General features: G+C 41.5%; 1 protein-coding gene across 3 annotated transcripts in view; it reads right to left on the reverse strand.

Moving 5' to 3' along the window:
• Window positions 1–23,039, reverse strand: part of OPCML (opioid binding protein/cell adhesion molecule like) — a 523,993-nt gene that overhangs the window by 93,703 nt on the left and 407,251 nt on the right. For all 3 annotated transcript variants that reach the window (XM_055581185.1, XM_055581184.1, XM_055581183.1), the window contains exon 3: window positions 7,205–7,330. In XM_055581185.1, coding sequence (XP_055437160.1) covers window positions 7,205–7,330 — 126 coding nt within the window. The remainder of the gene's footprint in view (window positions 1–7,204; window positions 7,331–23,039) is intronic.

Here is a 23,039-nt window from a genome sequence, read left to right on the forward strand (position 1 = left end):
GGACTGTAGCCCTCCAGGGTCCTCTGTCCATGGGATTTTCCAGGCAAGAATACTGGAGTAGGTTGCCATGCCCTCCTCCAGGGGATCTTCTAGACCCAGAAGTCTAACCCGAATCTCTCCTGCATTGGCAGGCATGTTCTTTACCACTAGCGCCACCTGGGAAGCCCCAGGATATGTGTACTTAACACTTATTCTTTATCTTGTTTTACTTGCTTTCATTTTAGATTAAATGGTATTTATTCTTTATTATTCTCTATTATTTATTCTTTATTATTTATTTATAATTTTTCTTTATTATTTATCCATTTTACAATAAATTTGATTTTTTTTTACTTTTAACATTTTTAGCTTTTATGCTTTTGCTTGATTTTTAAAATCTTTTGTTCTTGATTCAATATAAAATGTAGTTGTCTAACAATATTGTAAAGCCACTATTCCTCCAATAAAATTAAAAAAATAAAAAATAAAGATTATGTTATATTGCAGAGACAAAGCTATTACTTATTCTTGAAAGCTCAAAGTCTTTCCTCAGAGAATGCCTTCCCCCACCACGTCCTTCTTAGTCAGGACTCATCAACTTGGTTATGTGGACTTCTTTTTTTCAAGGAGGAATTAAAAATACTTTATCTGTGAATTCAGAATCACACACAAGTTATCTTTACAGTTCAACTTATTATATAGAAATCACTTGGGTTTTATATCTTCAGTTAAATTCTTAACTGAGATTACAATGCTTTTTAAAAAAAGATTGCTACATTAATTCAGTACTTTTTCTAGCATACCACATTGAAATGAAAGTGAAAGTGTTAGTCGCTAAGTCATGTCAGACTCTTTGCAACCCCATGGTCTATAGGCTGTCAGGCTCCTCTGTCCATGGGATTCTCCAGGCAAGAATACTGGAGTGGGTTGCATCCCCTTCTCCAGGGGATCTTCCTGACCAATGGATCGAACCTGAGTCTCCTGCATTGCAGGTGGATTCTTTACCATTGAGCCACCAGGAATACATATAGAAGTTCAAACTTCAGATTTATGGCACACAGTCTTCAAATCAACACAGACATTCCTTAAAGTTACCATATCATTCACATGTCATATTTGCAATTCTGAGCTGTTATACACAGAATAGCTCTCCTTTAAATACAGCAAAATTGACATGCCATGAAGCTTAAAGTTGTATAATCAAGCCAAGGACTCAAAGTTGTGCCATCTCTTAAAAGATTTGGCATTTCTGGACCAAAACGTACAACATGTAAAGAAGGTTAGGAACAATTCCTCCTCCTTATTACAGTTTATGAAAAAGAGAGAGAAAGAGATAGATAGAAAAAAATGCAGATGCTAAAAGGCACATGTGGCTTTAGGAAGCATTGACAATTCTGATACGAGAGAAGGAAGGAGAGATAGAAGAACTACCAAAACCTGAAACAACAATTTAAATAGTATTTTAGGGTTATGTTAGTCGTTATCCAGACCTCAAACACTGAGGCACAAACAATTGATATGTATGATGTTATTACAGTTTTTAAAAGGAGGCCAAACGACACCCACTCTACTCAAGAAAACAGAGAAGCCCGTAATACATTTTTAAACTGCTTCCATCAACGACCACTCATGTTAAGGCATAAAGGAGTGTTTCAGTTACCTGGAAAACTCACTTCTGTGGGATTGCTCATTCTCTGGCCCCCTGAGGAATTACTGAATATGAGCTGACTGTGGCAGCAAGTCACTCACAGGCCAATAGCTGGCATCTTAAAACCTCCATGGACAGCACACAGAAAAGAAGACTATTATCCCTCCCAGACATCTGGCCTTTCCAAACATGCACTGGAAATGGAACCACATATGGAGGCACTGCGGTGGGTTACATGGCACCCTGAAAGAAGACGCTCCTTCCAACCCCACAGCCTGGGGTTGGAACCCACCTGTCCCAGCATGTATCCCAAACACACTGGCCCCTTGCCTGTCCACTTTGGGGGCCTGTTCTGGGACCTGCCCATTTTTCCCTGGCCTGGGATTCCAGCATGATCCTAGTTTCTAAGCTGCAGGTCACTCAGAACATATTTCCATGTGTGTGAAGTCTATTAAACAAGTGCCACATTTTCTAGTAAATCCAATAAATGCCTAAAATAAATCCAATAAGTACCTAAAATAAAAATCTAAAATATGAAAACCTAAAATTAGGGAATAAAAACCTAAAAAATACCTAAAAAATCAAGTTAGTTTAAAGGGGCTCCAAGGAAAGTGGCAATGATGGGAACATTGACACCATGGAAACTGGCAAATGCCACCAGGCCTCCCTTCCCTGCCCGCCCTCAGCCCCAGTCAATTTTTAACATTTACCAGCAGTATGACCTAAAACTCTGCCTTTTTCAGCTATCATTTCAGGCATAGATCGTATTCCTGTGTTTTGAGCTGAAATTTTCATTCATTGTGTCTATGTAATTTTTTTTTAAGTTTTTTTTTTTTTTGGATGTGGAACATTTTTTAAAGTCATTATTGGATTTTTACAATATTGCTTCTGTTTTACGTTTTGGTTTTTTGGCCATGAGGTATGTGGGATCTTAGCTCTCTGACCAGGGATGGAACCCATGCCCTCTGCAGTGGAAGCAAGGTCTTAACCACTGGACTTCCAGGAAGTCTCTACACACTTTTTATATTTCAGAGATTCCTCATAGTTTTATATCCACAAATGCTTCCTATTCTCTAGTGTGATCATGAATTTGTTCACCTTTACCTTTTCTTCTATAGTTTCTTGAGATTGGCACGTGCTTAGTCTGTCATCTTAAACCATAACCATAATTCTTAATCTTTAATAATCTGGTCATTAAAATATTCTTTTTCTAAATGGAACTTGGTTATTCATTCTTGTATATGGTACCCAAATTTAAACAATCATTTTCAAACATTGCATTAACATTTTGGAACATAGCTGTCCAGTAATCTATGTTCTCTGGTGCAATTTTGTTAGAATTTCAAAGGAAACGCCATTACAACTTCTATTTCTTACTCTTGCTGGATGAACTAAACAATCAGCTGTTCCACATGTATACCTGTGGCGGATTCATTTTGATATTTGGCAAAACTAATACAATTATGTAAAGTTTAAAAATAAAATTAAAAAAAAATGCTATTTGATGTTCAAGTTGTATTGGCTGCTCTTCTAAACTTTTACAAACAACTTCCCAAAGTTGCCTTAACTCCAAGTGAGAAGGAGTGTCCTTCTAAAAGTAAATATTGGTGGTCACCTGCAGGTGCAAATTTGAAATGTGCAAATCTCCCAGGTTCTGGTGCTTTTCAAACTCAGGAAACAAGGCTTTGAGTTTATATGATGAAGTGTCATTGGGAGGGGGGAGAGAATAGAAGAAAAAAGAGACAGCAAAGTGAAGGCCAGAGCAAGGGAAAGACAAAAGGGAATTTGAAAGTTGAACATGGGCTGGGAGACTTAAAGGCGAGAGAGAAAATGTAAATTTAATATTCTTTTGTTTTTGAGGCTGAATTCCAAATACCGTGTTATATAAAAGATTAAGAATGTGGATGAATCTTCCGTATTTTAAGCGGGAAACAAACTTTACCGCAAAGTCATTATGAAGAATTGCTTTAAAACATTTCCATAAAATCAAAGTGCCTTTCAAGAGATTCCTAGGCTGAGAGAACTGTGTGTTTAGGACCAAATAAATGCAGTCTTGGATTTCAAGCATTTATAAAGACATGTGATTTTACCAAAAACGTAGAAGCTGGTCTGATGCTTAAACATATTTTTGTATATGACATAAATCAAAATTCTCCCTGACTTACAGCAAAATTTCCACAGGGCCTGTATCTTTGGGAACACAAGCTACCGCTGTATTTATATTAAAGTTGAGCTTCCTGATACCCCTTATAATTCTTTTAATATTCTTGTTAATATTACTTTACAATATTGACATTTTGGATTTCAATATCTGAGGTCTTTATGCAAAGGGTGTCTGGGGATTTATTATTATTATCTTTCCCTATAATAAGGCAGGTGCTGAAATATGTGTTCTCAATGCACATGGAGAACATTAGATGGTGAAATTTTGAACAACGATCCTGGTAAAAAATCCAGTGTCCATTTGTAAGGGCTTCTCACATAGTTAATGTTCCAAACTAGGGGGGCACTTTCGGGTCATTTCCTATATCTGTATGTGTTTAGTTTTTAAGTTTTATTGGGATTTAATTCACATACAATGAAATGCACTTATTTTTAGCATAGCATTGATTAGTTTTTGCTAATTTAAGTAGCAATATAACAACCACCCTCCTCAAGATTTTCATCACCCCCAAAAATGCCCCTTGTACCCCTTTGTAGATAATTATTAAAAATCCCTACCCTACATAATGATTGACTTGATTTCAGTCACTCTAGATTAATTTTTGCCTGTTGTAGAATTTCATATGAATGACATCAGTGTCTATTTTTTTGCTATTTTTCTTTAGCATAATGCTTTTGTGATTTGTTCCTTTTAATTGCTGAGAAGCCATCTGCTGCTTACATTTACTACGATTTAGCTATTTTACCTGTTGTGGGTTCTGGCTTACTTCTAGTTTGAGGCTATTAGAGATATAGCTGCTATGAACATTTGTGTACAATGCATATCTGTGGACATAGGTTTTCATTTATCTCTGGTGAATTCCTAGAATTGCTGGGTCATATGCTAAGTGCATGTTTAACTTTATAGTAAGGTGCAAACAGTTTTCCATAGCGTTGATACTATGGAGAATGCAGCTCTTTCCTGTTTGTCCATTTCTGTTTCCTGTGACCTTAAAAGAACCTAATTATATTAGTGAGATCATCAGGCAGTTTAACCTAACTCGGGACCTGTGCTCTCCTGAATGTAAACCATGCCTCCTCTAACCTGCTGACTCTTTTCTTAGATAAAAAGAAGACAAACTCTCTGTTTCTAAGATCCCTCCCTTCCGCCATCAAGCAATCCTGCAAGCAGATCACTCAAGGGCAAGACAACTAAAGACAGCAGTCCATACGCAATGGAGATGTAGAACCCAGACTCCCATCTTGAAGACTCACTGATTCTTCCCCCTTCTTCCCTTAAAAACTCTCCGAGCCCACAGAACCCTCAGAGTTGGTCTCTGGACATGAGCCCACCATTTCCCCAGATGGCTGGCTTTTCTGATTAAAGCATCTTTCCTTTCTACTGATGCTTGCCTCTCAAATATACTGGCTTTTGGAGGTGAGCAACCAAACCTGAGTTAGGTAGCAATACCATTTCACAGTCCCAGATCAATGTATGAGAGTTCAGTTGCTCCACAACCCCACCAACACTTGATATGGTCTGTCTTTTCAGTTTCTCTCATTCTAGTATTTGTGTAGTGGAGTTCCATTACAGCTTAATTTTCATTTCTAAGACAGATACGTTTAGCATGTTGCTTATTCCATTCATGTATCTTCTTTTGTGAATTGTCTGTTTCAATGTTTTGTTCACTTCAAGGTAAGCTGTTAGCGTTATAAGAATTCTTCACATAGTGTAGATGTAAAATCTTTGTCAGGTATGTGTATGGCAAAGGTTTTCACCTAATCTTTGACTTGTTTTTTTGTTTACTCAATGGTGTTTTTAATTTTGATGAACCCAGTTATGAGCTGAATTTCATCCCCACCCCCCAAAAAAAAACAAAAACAAATAAATAATAACTAGTCCCAATGCTTCAGAAAGTGACCTTATTGGGAAATAGGGAATTTACAGAGGTAATTGAGATAATTTATTTTTCAGTAAAGAGTCGGACACGACTGAGAGACTGAACTGAACTGATTGTTCAGTCACTCAATCATGCCCAACTCTTTGCAACTCCACAGACTTTTCCTTCTGTGGGATTCTCCAGGCAAGAATCCTGGTGTGGGTTGTCATTCCCTCCTCCAGGGGATCTTCCCAACTCAAGGATCAAACCCACGTCTCGTGCATTGCAGGTGGATTATTTACTTCTGATCCATCAGGAAAGCCCAATTAAGATTACATGAGGTCGTAAAAGAACATCCCCAATCCAGTATGTTTGATGTTCCCATAGCAAGGGAAAATCCGACACGGGAAGGTGCACATGGGAAGACGGCCACGTGACATGACAGCAGGGAGGGGTGACGCACCTACAAGCCGGAAACACCAAGGTGCCGGAAACGGGCGAGAAGCTTGAGGAGGGGCATAGACAGACCTCCCCTCCCAGGTCTCAAAAGGGACAAGCCTGCCTACACCCTGATCACAGGCATCCCGCCTCCAGAACTACAAGGAAATACATTTCTGTTGTTTAAGCCATGAGCTCCGCAGTACTTCGTTATGGGAACCACAGAAAAACAATACAAAACACATTTATCATTTTTCTCTTACGCTTAGAGCTTTTAGTGACCTAGCAAGTCCTTGTCTAGTTCAACATTCCTAAGATTTATTTAGGTTTTCCTCTAGATTTATATTATTTTTATATCACACACAGGCACACTCCACACATTTTCCTTTTCACTGGGTTTCACTTTTAGATTTTCTAATGCCTGAGAGAGCACTTGTTTCTTATATAATTTATAGAATTTATCATAGTTTCCGTTAACAGGGTAAATACACCAAGTGGCTCTTTGCCCATCTCTTCAAGTTCAACTTGGAGTAAGTTTTATTTCCAAAAGGATAAGATCTGCTGTCCTTCGGGGTCCCTCCCTATTAAGTTGGAGATGACCACGGATAAAGTCTTAATACCAATCACCGAGTTTCCAGCACAGCAGGCACGAGAGTACTTAACCCTCTCTATCACCTTTCTACCACCCTGGGTAAATGTTCTGAAAACACTGAGAAGGAGATCCTTTCTCTCCTAGATGTACAAAAACACCAATATTTTCAGTGCATTTTCTAGCACTCTGCTTCTAGAAAGGACAGACCACCCTTTGACAAGTGCATCTCCACCTTGAAATATTAGTGTCTTTGTTGTAAGTTACTCTTATGGTACGTCTGCCCTTCATAGTTGGGAAAACAAAAAGCTTCTAAGGAAGGTCACAAAAGGGCCTGGGGAAATGATTCATTAAAAGTTCTCTATAAATCCTTCAGAATTCCAGTGACAGAGGCATGTGGTCTCTTTGCTCGTCCATCACTGTGCTACAAATACAGCATTGTTTTCTGACTCCTCAAGTTCTGTTGTGCATTAGAAGCGAGGCTTCACTATACCAACTCTGAAAACTTCCTCCAGGGAAATGCCTTACCCTTGACTGACAGGTGTCTCCACGTCACCGTTGGCTCCGGTCTGCCGATAGCAAGACACAGCAGGGTCACGCTGCTCCCCTCGTTCACGGTGACATCTGAGGAGATGTTCATGATCTGGGGAGGGACTGGAAAGAGACAGAGGAGAAGAGACATGTATGAGAAGGATTCTTTGCAGAAAAGGAGGCATCAGCCTCACATGTATTCAAATAGCATGGATATTATTCTCAATCACAATTTCAGTTTATTTCAGTTTCTTATGCTTGATTCATCAAGGAATGTGACCATTAACACAACATGTACAGGGCACTCCTGAAAGCAGTTCTATGTAAGGTCTGGCCATAGCAGGAGGCAGGTGTGTGTGTGTGAGGGTGGCGTTCTGAGCAAGCAGTAACTGAAGAGATAGGCGTTACTGATGGTGGATGGAAAAGTAGAACCAAAGGGAAAATACAAAGTGCTTTTAAGAGTTCCTGTCTACCTGCGTGCAACAATCTCATCACACTTCCCTCTCTGATCGCCCCTTCACTTTTCCTCTTCTCTTCCTATCTGAAAACACACAGCTCATCTTTCAAGGGACATCAAAGGTCACTTCCCCTTTGCATTTTTCCCTCACCTCTTCCCAAATCCTGAAAAGAGAACCCCCCCACCTCCCCTAGCAAAGGAACTGGATGTGTTGTCCTTACAGTTGATTATTTTACACCTGCTTCACTCTCTTTTATTCTCAGTTTATTTTTTAAAATATATATAAACATATATTTTGTGATTGCTTTACAATGTCGTGTTAGTTTCTGCTCTACAACAATGTGAATCGGCTCTGTGTATATTTCCCCTCCCTCTTGAGTCTCCCTTCCACCCCTCCCCCATCCCACCCCTCTAGGTCATCACAGAGCGATGAGCTGAACTCCCTGTGCTGTACAGCAGCTCCCCACTAGCACTCTGTTTTATACATGGTAGTATATTTGTATCAATCTTCATCTTCCAGTTCATCCAGCTTTTTCCTTTTTCACCCCCACCCTACCCATGTCTCTGCCTGTCTCTATACCTAGAGAGTGAGGTGCTGAAAGATAAGGATGGAATGACATCCACCTCTATTCCACAGTGTCTGGCACAAGGCTGATATGGGTACCTGCTTAACTCCTCTTTGAAAGAATGATCCAAAAACCTATTGAACAAATCTGAAAACTAAGAGGGGTGGGGCAAAGCTTCTAATGGAGGATTTCTGATACTGAAAGCTTTCTTCTCAATTTTCTTTCAGATTCTCAAAATAACATATACACAATGGAGTATTACTCAGCCATTAAAAAGAATACATTTGAATCAGTTCTAATGAGGTGGATGAAACTGAAGTAAGCCAGAAAGAAAAACACCAATACAGTATACTAACACATATATATGGAATTTAGAAAGATGGTAACAATAACCCTGTATACGAGACAGCAAAAGAGACACTGATGTATAGAACAGTCTTTTGGACTCTGTGAGAGAGGGAGAGGGTGGGATGATTTGGGAGAATGGCATTGAAATATGTATAATATCATATATGAAACGAGTCGCCAGTCCAGGTTCGATGTACGATACTGGATGCTTGGGGCTGGTGCACTGGGACGACCCAGAGGGATGGTATGGGGAGGGAGGAGGGAGGAGGGTTCAGAATGGGGAACACATGTATACCTGTGGCAGATTCATTTTGATATATGGATTTTAAATTGTTCTTAATAAAAAGATAAAACAAAATAAAAAAAAAAAACAGAGAACAAAAAAAAAAGAAAAAGAAAGGTCGGCAGAGAGAGGAGCTCCAAGCTTATATCTATGCTGATTTATTCCAACTGCCAATTTAATTATGAATTAGCAAACAGGTAGAGTCCTAGGAGATTCCGAACCACCTGGGTCAGTGGTGGAAGAGAGTTATAGCCGATGCTTGATCCAGAAAACCCTGCAGCCTGGAGTTTTATGCTGCTGAGACCATAGAGGTAAGTCTTTTTCAAGGAGAAGCCATAAGTAACATGGAGAACATTTGCCATCATAAGGGAATCCACGTTAGCAAATAAATAAAATGTCCCTGGCTTATAAATCTGCCACGTTTTGGATTATTTCTGCATTAGGAATTGGTCTGAAACTTCATTGCACATATTTTACCAAAACACACAGTGGGAAAGAATAGTGTACTTTCTAACTACATTGCACTCTCTTGAGAAAACCCTACTCCTTGTTTTTTCAGTATTTTCCAGCTTGTTAAAAAATCATTCCTGGCTTAGAAATGTCAATACTTTTTTTCTCATTTTTATAAAGCAACAACTTCAGTTCACCTTCCAAAATATTCTCAGAATAACATCTGCTTATTTGGACGGGTTAGGTTGTCTGAAGTGCTCTTTCTCGAGACCCAAGCGTCTCACTTACTGTAAGGTGGACACAGCTGAGGCGGGAGGGTGAGGGGCATAGCTGATCAATGGAGGATGATTTAGGACATTGAAGCTGTGATGTCCAAGGAAGGCTCACTCAGTACAGCCCCCAGTTTGGAACTACTATTTCCAGATGTGTTTGTCTGATAATTTAAAAGGTGCTGGGTTAGGCGATATTGGCAAAATTCTACAGATATTTGGGGGATATTCCCTTTTCCCAAAGTGTGTGGACAGTGCCTCCCACTAGGAGGGAGCCTCCTGGAGTGGGATCCTGGAAGTTGACCCCAATGTTTTACCAAGCCCGAGGCACTGCCCCCTATACCCTCTGCAGGCCCACACTGTCCTCTGTCACTTCCCAGAAAGGAGGGACGATAAGGACAGCATGAAGGGTGAGGGTTGCCAGCAAGACAGGAAACACAGACAGTAAAGTGGGAGAAAGGAAAAGTTTTTCTGTTTTCAATCATGGCATCATTATTAATACATAATATGTAATCATAGGTATTAGGGCTTCCCAGGTGGCTCACCGGTAAAGAATCCACCTGTACTGCAGGACATGTGGGTTTGATCCCTGGGTTGGGAAGATCCCCTAGAGAAGGAAACGGCAACCCACTCCAGTATTCTTGCCTTGGAAATCCAATGGACAGAGGAGACTGGTGGACTGCAGTCTATGAGGTTGCAAAGAGTCAGGCACAACTGAGCAACTAAACCACTACGATATTAGCTATTGCTTATTAACATATGATTTGTTTGCAAATAGCTTACATGTGCATTATCTCATGACTTTTTCACAAATTATGAGATAAATAGAACAAATATTCTCACTATTAAAAATGAAGAAATTGAGGCATGGGGAGGGGTAAGTAAATTGCCAAAACTTATGTGGTCAATAAATGACAGAATCCCTTCCATTATATTGTGTCACCTTTTTGTTTAACCTCCTATAAGTGCCCCAAACACAATATTTATATTTGCATTCTCTGCTTCAAAGGTCCTCCCACCACCTCTTCCTTCATGGCGATGCCCACCGTGAATGAAACCACGTCCTGGTCAGTCTGTTTCTCCAGAGAAGGCCCTGCTAGGAGTGCAGGGCCGCTCAGTCATCCTGGTCTTACCAGCACCAAGCTAGCAAAGGGAGACGCTCAACACTTCTCATTTGATTTTCGATTGAATTGAATTTGGCAACACTATTATGGCCCTCCTCTGTTTCCATCATAACTTTATATATATATATATATATATATATATATATATATATATACACACACATATATATATATATATGAACATTTGGAAATGACTTAAGTACTTCTACCTATGTTGACAAGAGAGCTTTGTTCAATTTTCAAACACGTATCTGTGGCATATGAATCTGTCTCTCTATCATCTATCTATCTATTGTTAGAGATTATGAATATACAGATAAACACAAAAATGTATAACAATCTCACTAGAAATGCTGAAATGACCCAAAGAAAATGGCAGGACCCACATGAGTCTAATTAAAGGATGACAAATAGCTCAGTATGTTTCCAGTCACATCTGCAGACACTGGGGACCCTCCCTGCAGGTCTTGTGTGCACCTGGTTGTCTTCTCATTGCCGGTGGTGGGTCACAATGTGTTCTCACATGACTGGGCAGATGCTTCACTGCACAATGACAAGGACTTCAGACTGTGGTCATTTTAGATGGATGGATGGATGGGTGGGTTGATAGTAGACAGATAGATACAGACATATAGATACCTATACAGATACAGATATAGATATAGACATAGATAAAATATTATCCCTCTCTGTTATATGCATATATATACACACACACACACACACACACACACACATACACACACACATACACACATACAGAGAAACAGACAAACACAGTTGTATCAGGCTGCAATCAGTATCTTGAGGAAGGAAGGTATCTTGGGCTCTGGGTTACCAAGTGGTATTTGTATGTTCTCTCTGTACTGTCAGCATGGCTGACCGCTCTTAAAGATACCCGTGTGTCTTACCCATGGCCTTTCCTCTCCAGTCTTGCTGCCACTGGCTGAGTTGAGAAGCTCATCACCTCTACCTCGGAATATTTCAATTTCCTCACTTCTCTACCCACCTCTGTTTCATAGCTCAGACCCCATACAGCCACCACCATTTCCTCTTAAATATTGCTTTTGCCTAACCCCCAACCTTTGTCCCCAGCTGAGACTATGGAGTCCAGACTTTTGCACAGGATCTAGCAAATCATTCCCAGCCTGACCGTAGCCTCGGCGCCAGCCCCCTCCTCCCCTGACAAGGAGCCCCATGTCCTCTCTGGGGCTACGCCTTTCTCTCCTCCTGGTGCTTTTACATACCATGTTCCTTCTGCGGGTAGACACCCCCACTTCTGTGCCCTAGGGGCTGCTCACCTTCTATACTCAACTTGAATATGAGCTCCTTTATGATGCTTTCACTGCTTCTTCTGCCCTCAAGGCATTCCTGTTTATGTCTTTATCATATCATTTATCTTTACCACTAAGCTCCGTCCATGGACAGAATCTGCTATATTCATCCTTGTGTTCCTATAGTATAACAACAAGCCTGACATGAAGTAGCATCTTTCCCCCAAATGTAGCGCATAATCGTGTAGTTTTTTAAAGTGTATATCTTGAATCTGCCAAGTATTCTCCACCCTAGACACTTGACATCTGCCCTTTCCCCTCCCTGAAATACTCTCTACTTTATTCTTTTTTTTTTTCAGTTATAATGTGTTTTATTAACATAGATCACAGTTTCCTTTGTGAATCATTACATATGCATCCATGGCATTATTTTCAAAAGCTGTCCAGTCCAAACTCAAAATATTTATCCACCCTCTATTGTTGCCTTTGGTTTATTTTCAACCCAATCTGTGATGCGAACAATTTCACGCTCTGAGATAAAAAAGTTTTTCTAAAGCAGAAATGTTTCTCTGTGCAAAGGTAATTGGGGACTGAACTCTGGATATACCGGCCCCACCCTACACAAAGGTGATCTGACAAGGCTGAAACAGTGTGTGAGAGGCTGTGCTCCACAGCTTAGGTTCTGCAGTTGGTAAACTTGTGTAGCCTTGGGCTTAACCCCTCTGAGCCCTGGTTCTCCATCTGTAGAATGACGAAGATAGAATTGATCTCTCTTAGTTGCTATAAGAACTGAGTGTAAATGTGTATAGCATGCTAGTACAGTGCCTGGAAATAAGTAAGTGCTTAATAAATGTTGGCTGCTTTTGTTCATATTTATATATGGTTGTTAATATTATATATGGCATTGAGAATCTCATAAATAGCTTGGTGGTGGTGGTGGTTTAGTCACTAAGTCATATCTGATTCTTTGCATCCCCATGGACTGTAGCCTGCCAGGCTCCTCTGTTCATGAGATTTCCAAGGCAAGAATACTGGAGAGGGTTGCCATTCTCTTCTCCAGATAAATGACTTAATCTGTGCCTAAGTGCTCATTCTCTCAATCTCGATTCCTTCCATTTTAAGTCAAGACATATAAATGAAGTTTGCCTTGGATAGCAGGGACAATTTCATGATATATGCTTGCAGAATAAGAAGGAAATACTTGATAAATAGATATTCATCTCTACCTCTTCATCTGAGCTACTGAACCTAAGTGAATGTGTAGGGAAAATTGCACGTTTCTATAAAGAAATGGTCTGGCTCTTCCATATCTATTTTCTTTCAGGGGGGTGCTGCTTCTATTTCTAGAAGGAGCTTCAGCACTGCGCCTCCCTGTTTCCAGGGTGGTAATTCCACCTGTTAAAATTCTTCCATGTTTTAAGTGTTTTAAGACTGAATGGCACAGTCAAAACAAATGAAAAAAGAGAATCTTATAATTTGGAGTCATAGAGGCTAAAGTCTGAATGGCACTTTTTTATTGGCTACACAGGGTCTTAGTTGCAGTTTGTGGGATCTAGTTTTCTGACCACGGGTCGAACCCAAGCTCCCAGCATTGGGAGGACGGACTCTTACCCACCTTACTAGCAGGGAAGTCCCTGCATACCACTTCTTTCCAACTTCTTTTTGTGTGATTAAGCCCTTGAAGTATAAGCTTCCTCAACCATAAAATGGGGATAAAAATATTTGCCACACAGGAATGTGGAGAAAAGATTAGAGATAATGATTGCAAAGAGACTTAAATACTTATTATTTTTGTTTTTACATTATTATTATATTGTCATCACCCCCAGAGAATAACAAAATATTAAGAGACCAGGGAAAATGAATATAAATATGAACTGCATTCTAGTACATTTTTAAACCTCAAGGCTAGTTTATAAAAATAATAGACTTTTAAAGTCTCATTGTTTTATTCTTCAAGGATTACCTTTTATTTTGTGTTTTAACAAGGAAGATAATTTCATAAACTAGAGTTAAGACTAATTTGGGAATTACAGCAAACATGCTAGGCTTGGTCATGCCGTATTTTCTATACTAAATAGTATGATATGGTGCAAAGAGCATTACACCAACTGTCAGGAGATGTGGACTCTAATGTTGGCTTCTCCATAGCTGTGTGACTTATTGTAAATCAGTTAATAGTTCTGGCTTAAGATGTGGGTATGTGTGATGTGTGTTTCTGTGTGCATGTGTGTGTGTGTTGTATGTACGTGGTGGCGGTCTCTTTTATTTATTTGGTTAGTTCTGAGTGAAGACGTTAGATTGTGAATTCTTAGGTCCATTCTAGTCTAAATTCTGTGAATTAATTATCTTCTAATAACAGTGCAAGTTCAAGGTGGCTACTCTGGGGTACAAAGTGACACCACCACCAGGAGCAGTAACAAAATATCGAGTGTTTATGTATTTGAGCCTGGTATTAAGTGCTCTTATACATCATTTCCTTCAGTCCCCAACATATCCTTAGTAAAGTCTCCCTATTAAAAAATCAGCATAAGGGTAGATATCTACATCAGTGGAAAAGAAATAAGTGTCCAGAAATATACCCATACATTTATGGTCCATTGATTTTCAATAGGATGTCAAGACAATTCAATGAAGAAAGAATAGGCTTTTCAACAAATCGTGCTGGAACAACTGGACAGCCACAGGAAAAACAATGAAGTTGGACCCCGACGTCACATCACATACAAAATTAACTCAAAATGCATCACATACCTATATTTAAGAAGTAATTCCTAGGAGAAAGCAAAGGTGTGAATCTTTGTGATCTTGGATCAGGCATGATTTCTTAGATATGACACCAAAGGCACAAGCAACAGAAGAAAAGAAATAGGTAAACTGTACATTACTGAAATGTTAAAAACTTTTAATTGTATTCAATTTGAAGCAAAGTTTGTGCTTCAAAGGATACTATCAAGAAAGTGAAAAAACTCCCACAGAATGGGAGAAAATTTTTACAAATAATATATCTGATAAGGAACTGGTATCTAAAATACATAAAAGCACACGCAACACAACAAAAAATACAAACAACCCAATTAAAATGTAGACAAAGGGATTTGAATAGACTTTATTCAGTGAAGATATACAAATAGCCAGTATACACATGAAAAGATGTTTAGCATCATTATTCATTAAGAAAATGCAAATCAAAACCACAGTGAGTTTCCGCTTCACATCCACTAAAATGGCTATAATCAAAAAGACAGATAATAACAAGAGTTGGTGAGGAGGTAGAGAAATTGGAACCCTCCCGCATTGCTAGTGGGATTGTAAGATGGTGCAGCCGCCAGACAGTGTAGCAGTTCCTCAGAAGATTAAACACAGAGGTACCATGCGATTTACCAATTCAACTCCTAGGTGTATACTCAGGATGAACAAAAACACATCCACACAACATATTTTACACAAATGCTCATAACAGCATTATTCATGGTTGACAACAATTGGACACAACCCAGACTTTCAACCACAGCTGAATGGATCAACAAAATATAGCACATCCATACAGTAGAATACAATGCATCCATGAAGAGAGACAAAGTTCTGATGCTTTAACATGTGTGAGCCTTGGAAACACTGTTATGTGGAAGAAGCCAAACATAAAAGGCAATGTGTTATATGGTTTCTATTTACAGGAAAGTTGCAAAATGGGTCAATCCATAGAGACAGAAACTACATTAGTTGCCAGGGGCTGGGGAGAGGGCAAATAGGAAGAGGCCACTCTTGGGCCTGGGTTTCTTTCAGGGGTGATGCTCTAGAATTGGACAGTAGTAACTGGTCTGCAATCTTGCACATAGACTAAAAGTGACTGGATTCTGTTCTTTAAAAGGATGAATTTTCCAGTGAAGAATTACATCCCTATAAAGACCCTGTTTAAAACAAACAAAAAACCAGTCCTATCAGCTCTTGAGTGGTAGAATCGGACATTCTTGCACTAAGGAGAGAGGGCAACCTCCCACATGGGATTCTCAGGAAGTGCGTTCTTCCTTTATGATAGTTCCATGCATGTGCTTAACTCTCCAGCATTCGTTGCTTGCCCACTGTCTCCTCCCCCCTTTTCAAGACAGCTAGCCATGTGTGCCCCAGCCAAGTCAGCCTCTCTGCAATGCTCAAGGTACCCCGTGCTCACTCACCGTCCCACACTATTACCTGTGCTGTGTTGTCTGCCCGTGAGCCCCTTCTCACTCATCTGCCTGTTCAAGTCCTACTCACACCTACACATTGATACTGAGATACAGCACCCTCCTCCATCACCACTCTGCATCCTGAGGGTGAGTGTTGGGAGGTGCTCTGTGACTTCCTGTGCATAATGATGTAATATATTCATTCTAAAATTTACACGAGTGTGTAACATGTCCTAGGATTACTTTAGCGATAGAAGAGAGGACAAGTCCCACTCTCATGCCAACTGTAGAGCTTGGTGTCTACAGGAGAACACTAGCACAGACACACGATCATGGGAGTTAACATGTGATGGTGCCGTGGGTGTGCAAGACACCAGGAGGGCCCGTGATGGGGGTCCTTCCCGGCCAGTGGGTCTAGGTGAGGGATTTGTTCTGAGCAGACCTGGGCAGAAGGATCAGCATATGTAAGGATTACATAGAGACAGGAAGCAGGGTGAGCTTGGGGGGCTGTGGGTAAAGTAAAAAGAGGAAAGCCATGCAAGGTGAGACTGGACAGGCAGAGGCCAGAATTCATGGGTTTGTGGAGGAAATGCTAAGAGTTTTATCCTTTTACAGGAGAAATGGGGGGGCTTTAAAATGTTGGATGATGATGGTGATGATGATGGTGATGATGTTGCTGGTGATGTTGGTGGTGATGATAATGATGATGATGGTTGTGATGATGATGGTGGTGGGGGTGATGGTGATGGGGTGATGATAATGGTGATGATGGTGGTGATGGTGGTGATGATGATAAGATGATAACGATGGAGGCAGTGATCATGGTGATGATGATGGTGATGATGCTGCTGGTGATGTTGGTGGTGATGATGGTGGTGATGATGGTGGCGGTGGTGGTGATGGTGATGACAATGATGGTGGGAATGAGTGTTTGCAGGAGGACAGATTACATTGGGAAGAGGGCAGAAGTGGGAACAGGAAAGCTAGCTCAGCTGTTGCCAAGCAGGGAGGTGGTGATACCTTAGACAAGTGTGGTATAGCAGGGAAGATGGGCAGAGAGGGAGATGTGAGAGACATTTAGAGGTAGAACAAGCAAAGTTTGGGGAGGGTCAGGATCTGTGTTAAGCATTAAAGCACTTCTCACAGTGCTCTGTTATCAGTGTCTCTCTCATCTACCGGGTGAGAGAGAAGAGAAGAATCTTCATAAACAAGGACAGCTATTTGTTCATCTCAGCATCCCTAGCACCAATCCACGTGTGCTGGATTTAACTGACAGCATAGAGAGGCTCCTAGAAAACACAGCTGTCAGGATCCAGGGGGCAGCCAGGGAATTGGAACTGGGTCAGCCTGCGTGTGGTCATACCCCAATTCTTAAGAGACAGGACCAGCTGATGCAGTTTCAGACTCTGACTGTGAGCTGAACTCCTTTTGTGCCCTGGTGTGATGTGGTTTTATACTATCCTGGCTAAGATTAGACCTGGGGGGCTCTGACTGATTTTCTATTCTTGGCTCTAGTTTGATTCGTGGAATGTAGGGAAGGAGAACAAATGGTTATGAATTACACATGAATATACTCCGGGGACCAGAACATCCCCAACCCTCCAAGCTCCATTGAGGCCATTTGTGATGATTGTCTCCACTCTCTCTTACGGAACCTATTTATAGACACAGACACACGTCTCCTATTTTTAATTTGCACGATTTGAGCAACTGACCAGGATCAGAGAACCTCCATGCTGTCAGAGTCTTTCTCTTCTGTTGGTCTTTCTGGGGCAGGAGATGCCTCCCTCCGGAGCCTTCTTTTGTCCTGTCCTCTCTGACTCTCCACCTCCCCCTGAGGGTTCTGCTTGCCACACACACACTCAGAATCTCAGGGTTTAATTTACATCATACAATTTTCAAGTCAAAAATGGACCTTAGGGATCACCTAGCTCAACCTCCTCATTTTGCAGCCAAGGAAACACTCGTGTCCTAGCCCCAATTCTGTCAAGCGTGTGTTGTGAGCTGGCGGGCAAGTCCGAGACCTCTCTTCACTCAAGTCTCCCCCACTTCAGGACCCCCAGGCCCTGGTCTCAGACCTCTCTCCTCCTCTTTACTTCTTTACTTGGTCAGAGTTGTCTTTTGTTACAATCCCTCCTATTCACAGCATGGCCTTGAAAGAGTCACAAAATGTCTCTAACCCCTTGTTCCCAAACTGCAAAATGCGGTAGTGATGTAGGTCACTCAAAGGGTCCTTGGGAAAAATAAGTGGTAAAGGAATATAAAATGCTTTAATCACGGAGTCTGTCACATGATAAATGTCAATATCATTGGCTCTTAAGTCTGCTTATAGATTAAAAAAAAATTTTTTTTGCCAGTAACTCTCAGTTTTCAAAGAACTTCATGAGTGTCAGGAGGTACCATACAGATAACTTCCCAAACATCACTTATTTCATTCTGGGGAAATCTTACCAGGAAGGTTTACAATTGCACATTGTAACAGTGAAGAACTAAAGACAGGTTAAATAAGTTGCTGAATGTCACACAGCAACAGAGGAGAAGCTGAGATGTGCACACAGTCCCCACTGACTTCAGAACCCCAGGTCTCAGCACTGCAAACCACACCCACAAGCAGCACCGGTCCATGGGCTCATGAACGTGGCAGCCAGCTCCTGGCCTCGCAGTTCGCACATGGCATGTTGGGTTTCAGGGGACTCCTATGGAGTTTGGAGTGAAGCTGCCCTCTTCTGATGGCCTGGAACAGCAGGTGATGCCAACCACACTGAACAGGGAGCAGGACCAGATGAGGTGGTCTGCGTGATGTGCCAGCATGCCCTAATCACCGACTGCTTCTCATTCTCTGCCTCAGGTCCTTGGGCCCCTCATTCTGCGCTCCTGGGTCAGAGGATAGCAGCATAGAAAGGAGTTGGAGGTGGGACTATCCCGCCCAGGGTATGCCCAGCCCTGCCCTCCAGCCTCTCAGCAGAGTCTGCAATGCTCCAGTTCTGCTGGACCAAAGCCCAGCTTGGCAGGGACAGGAGGGAGGAGGACCCCCCACCTAAGAATCAGGCCACATGCATTTAGGGCTTCATGAACCCCCTCCAACTCTTCCATCAGCTCCTGGCCTTCCTGATTTTTGTTTGTTTGGCCCAACACCCTGTCAGCAGATGATCTCTGACATCACCTTTGTGTGTCCATCCTTCTCCCTGTCCCCAAAGGCCTCATGATGAATGCGGGGGTGGCAGGGGCAGGAAGGGGTGTGGAAATGGGCTTCTATCATGATGTTCTTGACAGCTGGTCCAGGGGCCCACCCGACACTCAGGCTCCCAGGTCTGGAGCCTTTGGCAGGGGCCTTCCCGACCTGCTCACCTCTCACTTGGCATCGGAGTATTTACTGGCTCCTGCCCTGCTCTGTGCCACTCATGCCCAGATGACAAGGATGGGCATCTTGTCAGTCGGGATGGGCATCCCTACTGTGCTCTGCTCACCTGCACGGCAACCTCAGAGCCTCAACGGACTCACCTGAGTTTCCACCACTTTCCACACAGCCTTACCCTTGGACTGTCCTTCAGGAACCATCTGGATTCTCCCCAGCAATTCTCCTGTCTGCCAACTCTGTAACTTCCTTCCCTTCCCTCCGCTTCCTCCCCGCTCCCACTCCTGTACTCCAGATGGAGTCACCTGTGCCCAGCTCTGAGATAGAATTGAAGAAGAAATTCGCTAGGATTAGACACAGAAACCTTGCATCTCGGGAGGAAGGTGGGACTTGGAAAATCTTAAAGGAATAGGCCCTTGCCCACAACAATGCCCACGGCAGGCTGCTGGCATGGGAAGGAAGCTGGAAGGGCCTCTCTTTCTCACTCAGCATTTATAAGGAAATGGCAACCCCTTTCTCTCCACGACCCCTGTTTCAGTATTTTATAACATGAAAAAGCTAAAATTTGCTCAAAAGGATCTAGTTATGAACAAAGGATCTTCTCTGGTGGCTCAGACGGTAAAGGATCTGCCCGCAATGTAGGAGACCTTGGTTCAATCCCTGGGTCAGGAAGAGCCCTGGGGAAGGGAATGCAACCCACTCCAGTATTCTTGCCTGGAGAATTCCATGGACAGAGGAACCTGGTGGGCTACAGTTCATGGGGTGGCAAAGAGTCAGACACCACTGAGAGACTAATACTTTCAGTTTTCATGAACAAAGGGAATCATAAAAAATAATATACTTTAAATATTGCATGTACCTCTACTTCGGTATTCTTATTAAAGAAGATGTGGCACATATATATGATGGAATGTTAGCTATACAAGGGGATGAAACTGAGTCATTTGTAGAGATGTGGGTGGACCCAGAGTCTGTCATGCAGAGTGAAGTAAGTCAGAGAGAGAAAAACAAGCACCGTGTATTAATGCAAATCTGTAGAATTTAGAAAGATGGTACAGATGAACCTATTTGCAAAGCAGAAATAGGGACACAGACATAGAGAACAAAGGTATGGATAGCAAGGGAGGAAACGGGATAGGGGAGATTGGGATTGATATATAAATATATGCATATATATACACACACACACACACACACACATTACTATGTATAAAACAGGTAACTGATGACAACCTACTGAATAGCATAGGGAACTTTACTCAATGCTCCGTGATGACCCAAGTGGGAAGGAAATCCAAAACAGAGGGGATACATGTACACGCATAGCTGATTCACTTTGATATTCAGCAGAATCTAAAGTGACATTATAGAGCAACCATACTCCAAAAAACTGCTTAAAATAACAGTTTAAAGATTTAAAAAATAAAGTTTATTAACCAATGGCAAAAAATAAATAAAAATGAGAAAAATCATGTTCTCGGTTCTCTGGGATTCCACCAGCTCTATCCTCCATGAGTTTTTACTGTGTCCTCTACAGACCCGGTATTGGCTGCAGCATTCATTGTACTTTGATCCATATCTCACAGAAAGTACAGCATGGAAGCCTTCCTTAGTCCATATACAAGCTTATGCACCCCCTTTATAAAACTCATTACTAGATCCACAAAAGACAAGATTTCTAATGTGAGAGAACATGCTTGATATCTGAGTATGAGGAAGTCCTACCGAGCGTAGGACTGCAGTACCATTGTATGTCCGTCTTTCTGCAAATCTCTAAACGCTGTCTCAATTCCAGCAAATCTGGAGAATCTGAAAATAAGGACCACTTTGCTTTCCCATTTTCTTACATCGGAGGAGGGGGAGGGGCCCGTGACTGAACATCGCTGATAAAAACATGATAACTGAGTCTCATTACAGCCAAAGACAAGTCTCATATTTTAGCATTTTTATTAAAGCTTTTTAAATTACTGAGTGTCTGGTATATTCAATACCGGGCCTAAGTGATTTATATTAGTCTATCCCTAGATACCCTATCTAATAAATAACTTGGCAATCTCCTAACCCATAAATATCCCTGGCCTCAGCAAAAAGCAATTAAAGCCCGTTAGGAAAAAAAAAAAAAAATGTGGCTTCCCAGTACTCAGACTGCAGTGTCATTGGAGGGTCCCAGAGGAATAATTCAAGCCTTTTATCGACGGGGCCATGTCTCCTGTGCTTCCCACTCACCCACCAGGAATTTGCATTTCTGTTCCTGTCAAACACGAGCACATCCCAGCTCTCTTTAAATGTGTGACGTGTCGCCAGCATGCAGGTGACATCATGGAACTACTATTCCCAGCAACAAGTGTTCTATAATATCTGAGACAGTTTAGGCTTAAAATATTGTGCAAAACCTTTTGGGAAAGCCCTAGTGCCCAAAATGTTCAAAACGCATTAAGCAGCAAGCCAGCTACCTGAAAGGTTATTAGAGACTCCTATGTCACTAGCCCAGAAAATACTTCAGATTAATAAGTTTCAACCAGCACGTCAGGTAAAAAGCTAAGGATATTTACGATAGTGGCTTAAAGTTCAATACTTTTAGCAGCAAAAGAAGGCCTCTTTTCCTGGAAAAAACAAAAACAGAAAACCTGTCTCTTCCTGGCCTTCCCTGAATCTCCAGGGGTATGTGAAGAAGCAAAGTCTGGGTCTTTCTTTCTTCTCACGTTAATGATTTTGCTCTGCATTGTATGCAACACACCGCCACCCATCTAGGACAGGAAACGGTCCCACACAGACATGTCTCATTCTTCTCAGGGAAGTTTTCAGGAAAAACTGCCATGAGCAGGGAAGGATGGCCCTGGTCCAGGTTTTACAGGGATTCTCCAAATTATAATCACAGTGAGCCCATGGCAAACTCGCCATCAATTTCAGAGCATTGCGGGCTTTTAATTCAACTTAATTTGATGTCCTCTAATAATATTTTTCATCATTTTCTTAAACATTGTCTATTTTTTTCCACTTCACTTCCCAGATAATGGTCACATATGGCTTGTTGGGGGAGGGAATAACGCCTTCTCTGCTTTCACAGGAGCCTAATAACACCCTTCTCACACATCTTCTCTCTCTAGGCACATCCACAAGGCATACGGATGTCAGGCCATACGAATGTCAGTATAGTTGAACTGGATTATAGAGCTGTGAAGAGGGGAAATCTGGAAACTGCCTTCCCCCTTCCATTGTTTCAGGCACTGGAACAAGGAGCACCCACTAAATTTCATGTCCATAGCTTGGTGTTGGAAGATCTGGGTAACATTGCCAGGGATGTGATGGAGAAGATTTACTTTTGCCCTGAGAATATTTATATTTATTTTACACTCCTTGTAAACAATAGGTTACAACCAGTTGCTCAGAGTTGCCCACAATTCTGCAAGCTACCTACATACTATCCCATTTCCAAATTATTTAATGTCATGGTTTTAAAGGTGACCACACTGACATGATCGAAACAACAACCTACTTCAAAACACAGACAAGTGTGACTCCCGCCTTGACTCTCACACC

This window comes from Bubalus kerabau, chromosome 5 (genome assembly GCF_029407905.1).
Source record: "Bubalus kerabau isolate K-KA32 ecotype Philippines breed swamp buffalo chromosome 5, PCC_UOA_SB_1v2, whole genome shotgun sequence".
Lineage (NCBI taxonomy): Eukaryota > Metazoa > Chordata > Mammalia > Artiodactyla > Bovidae > Bubalus > Bubalus kerabau.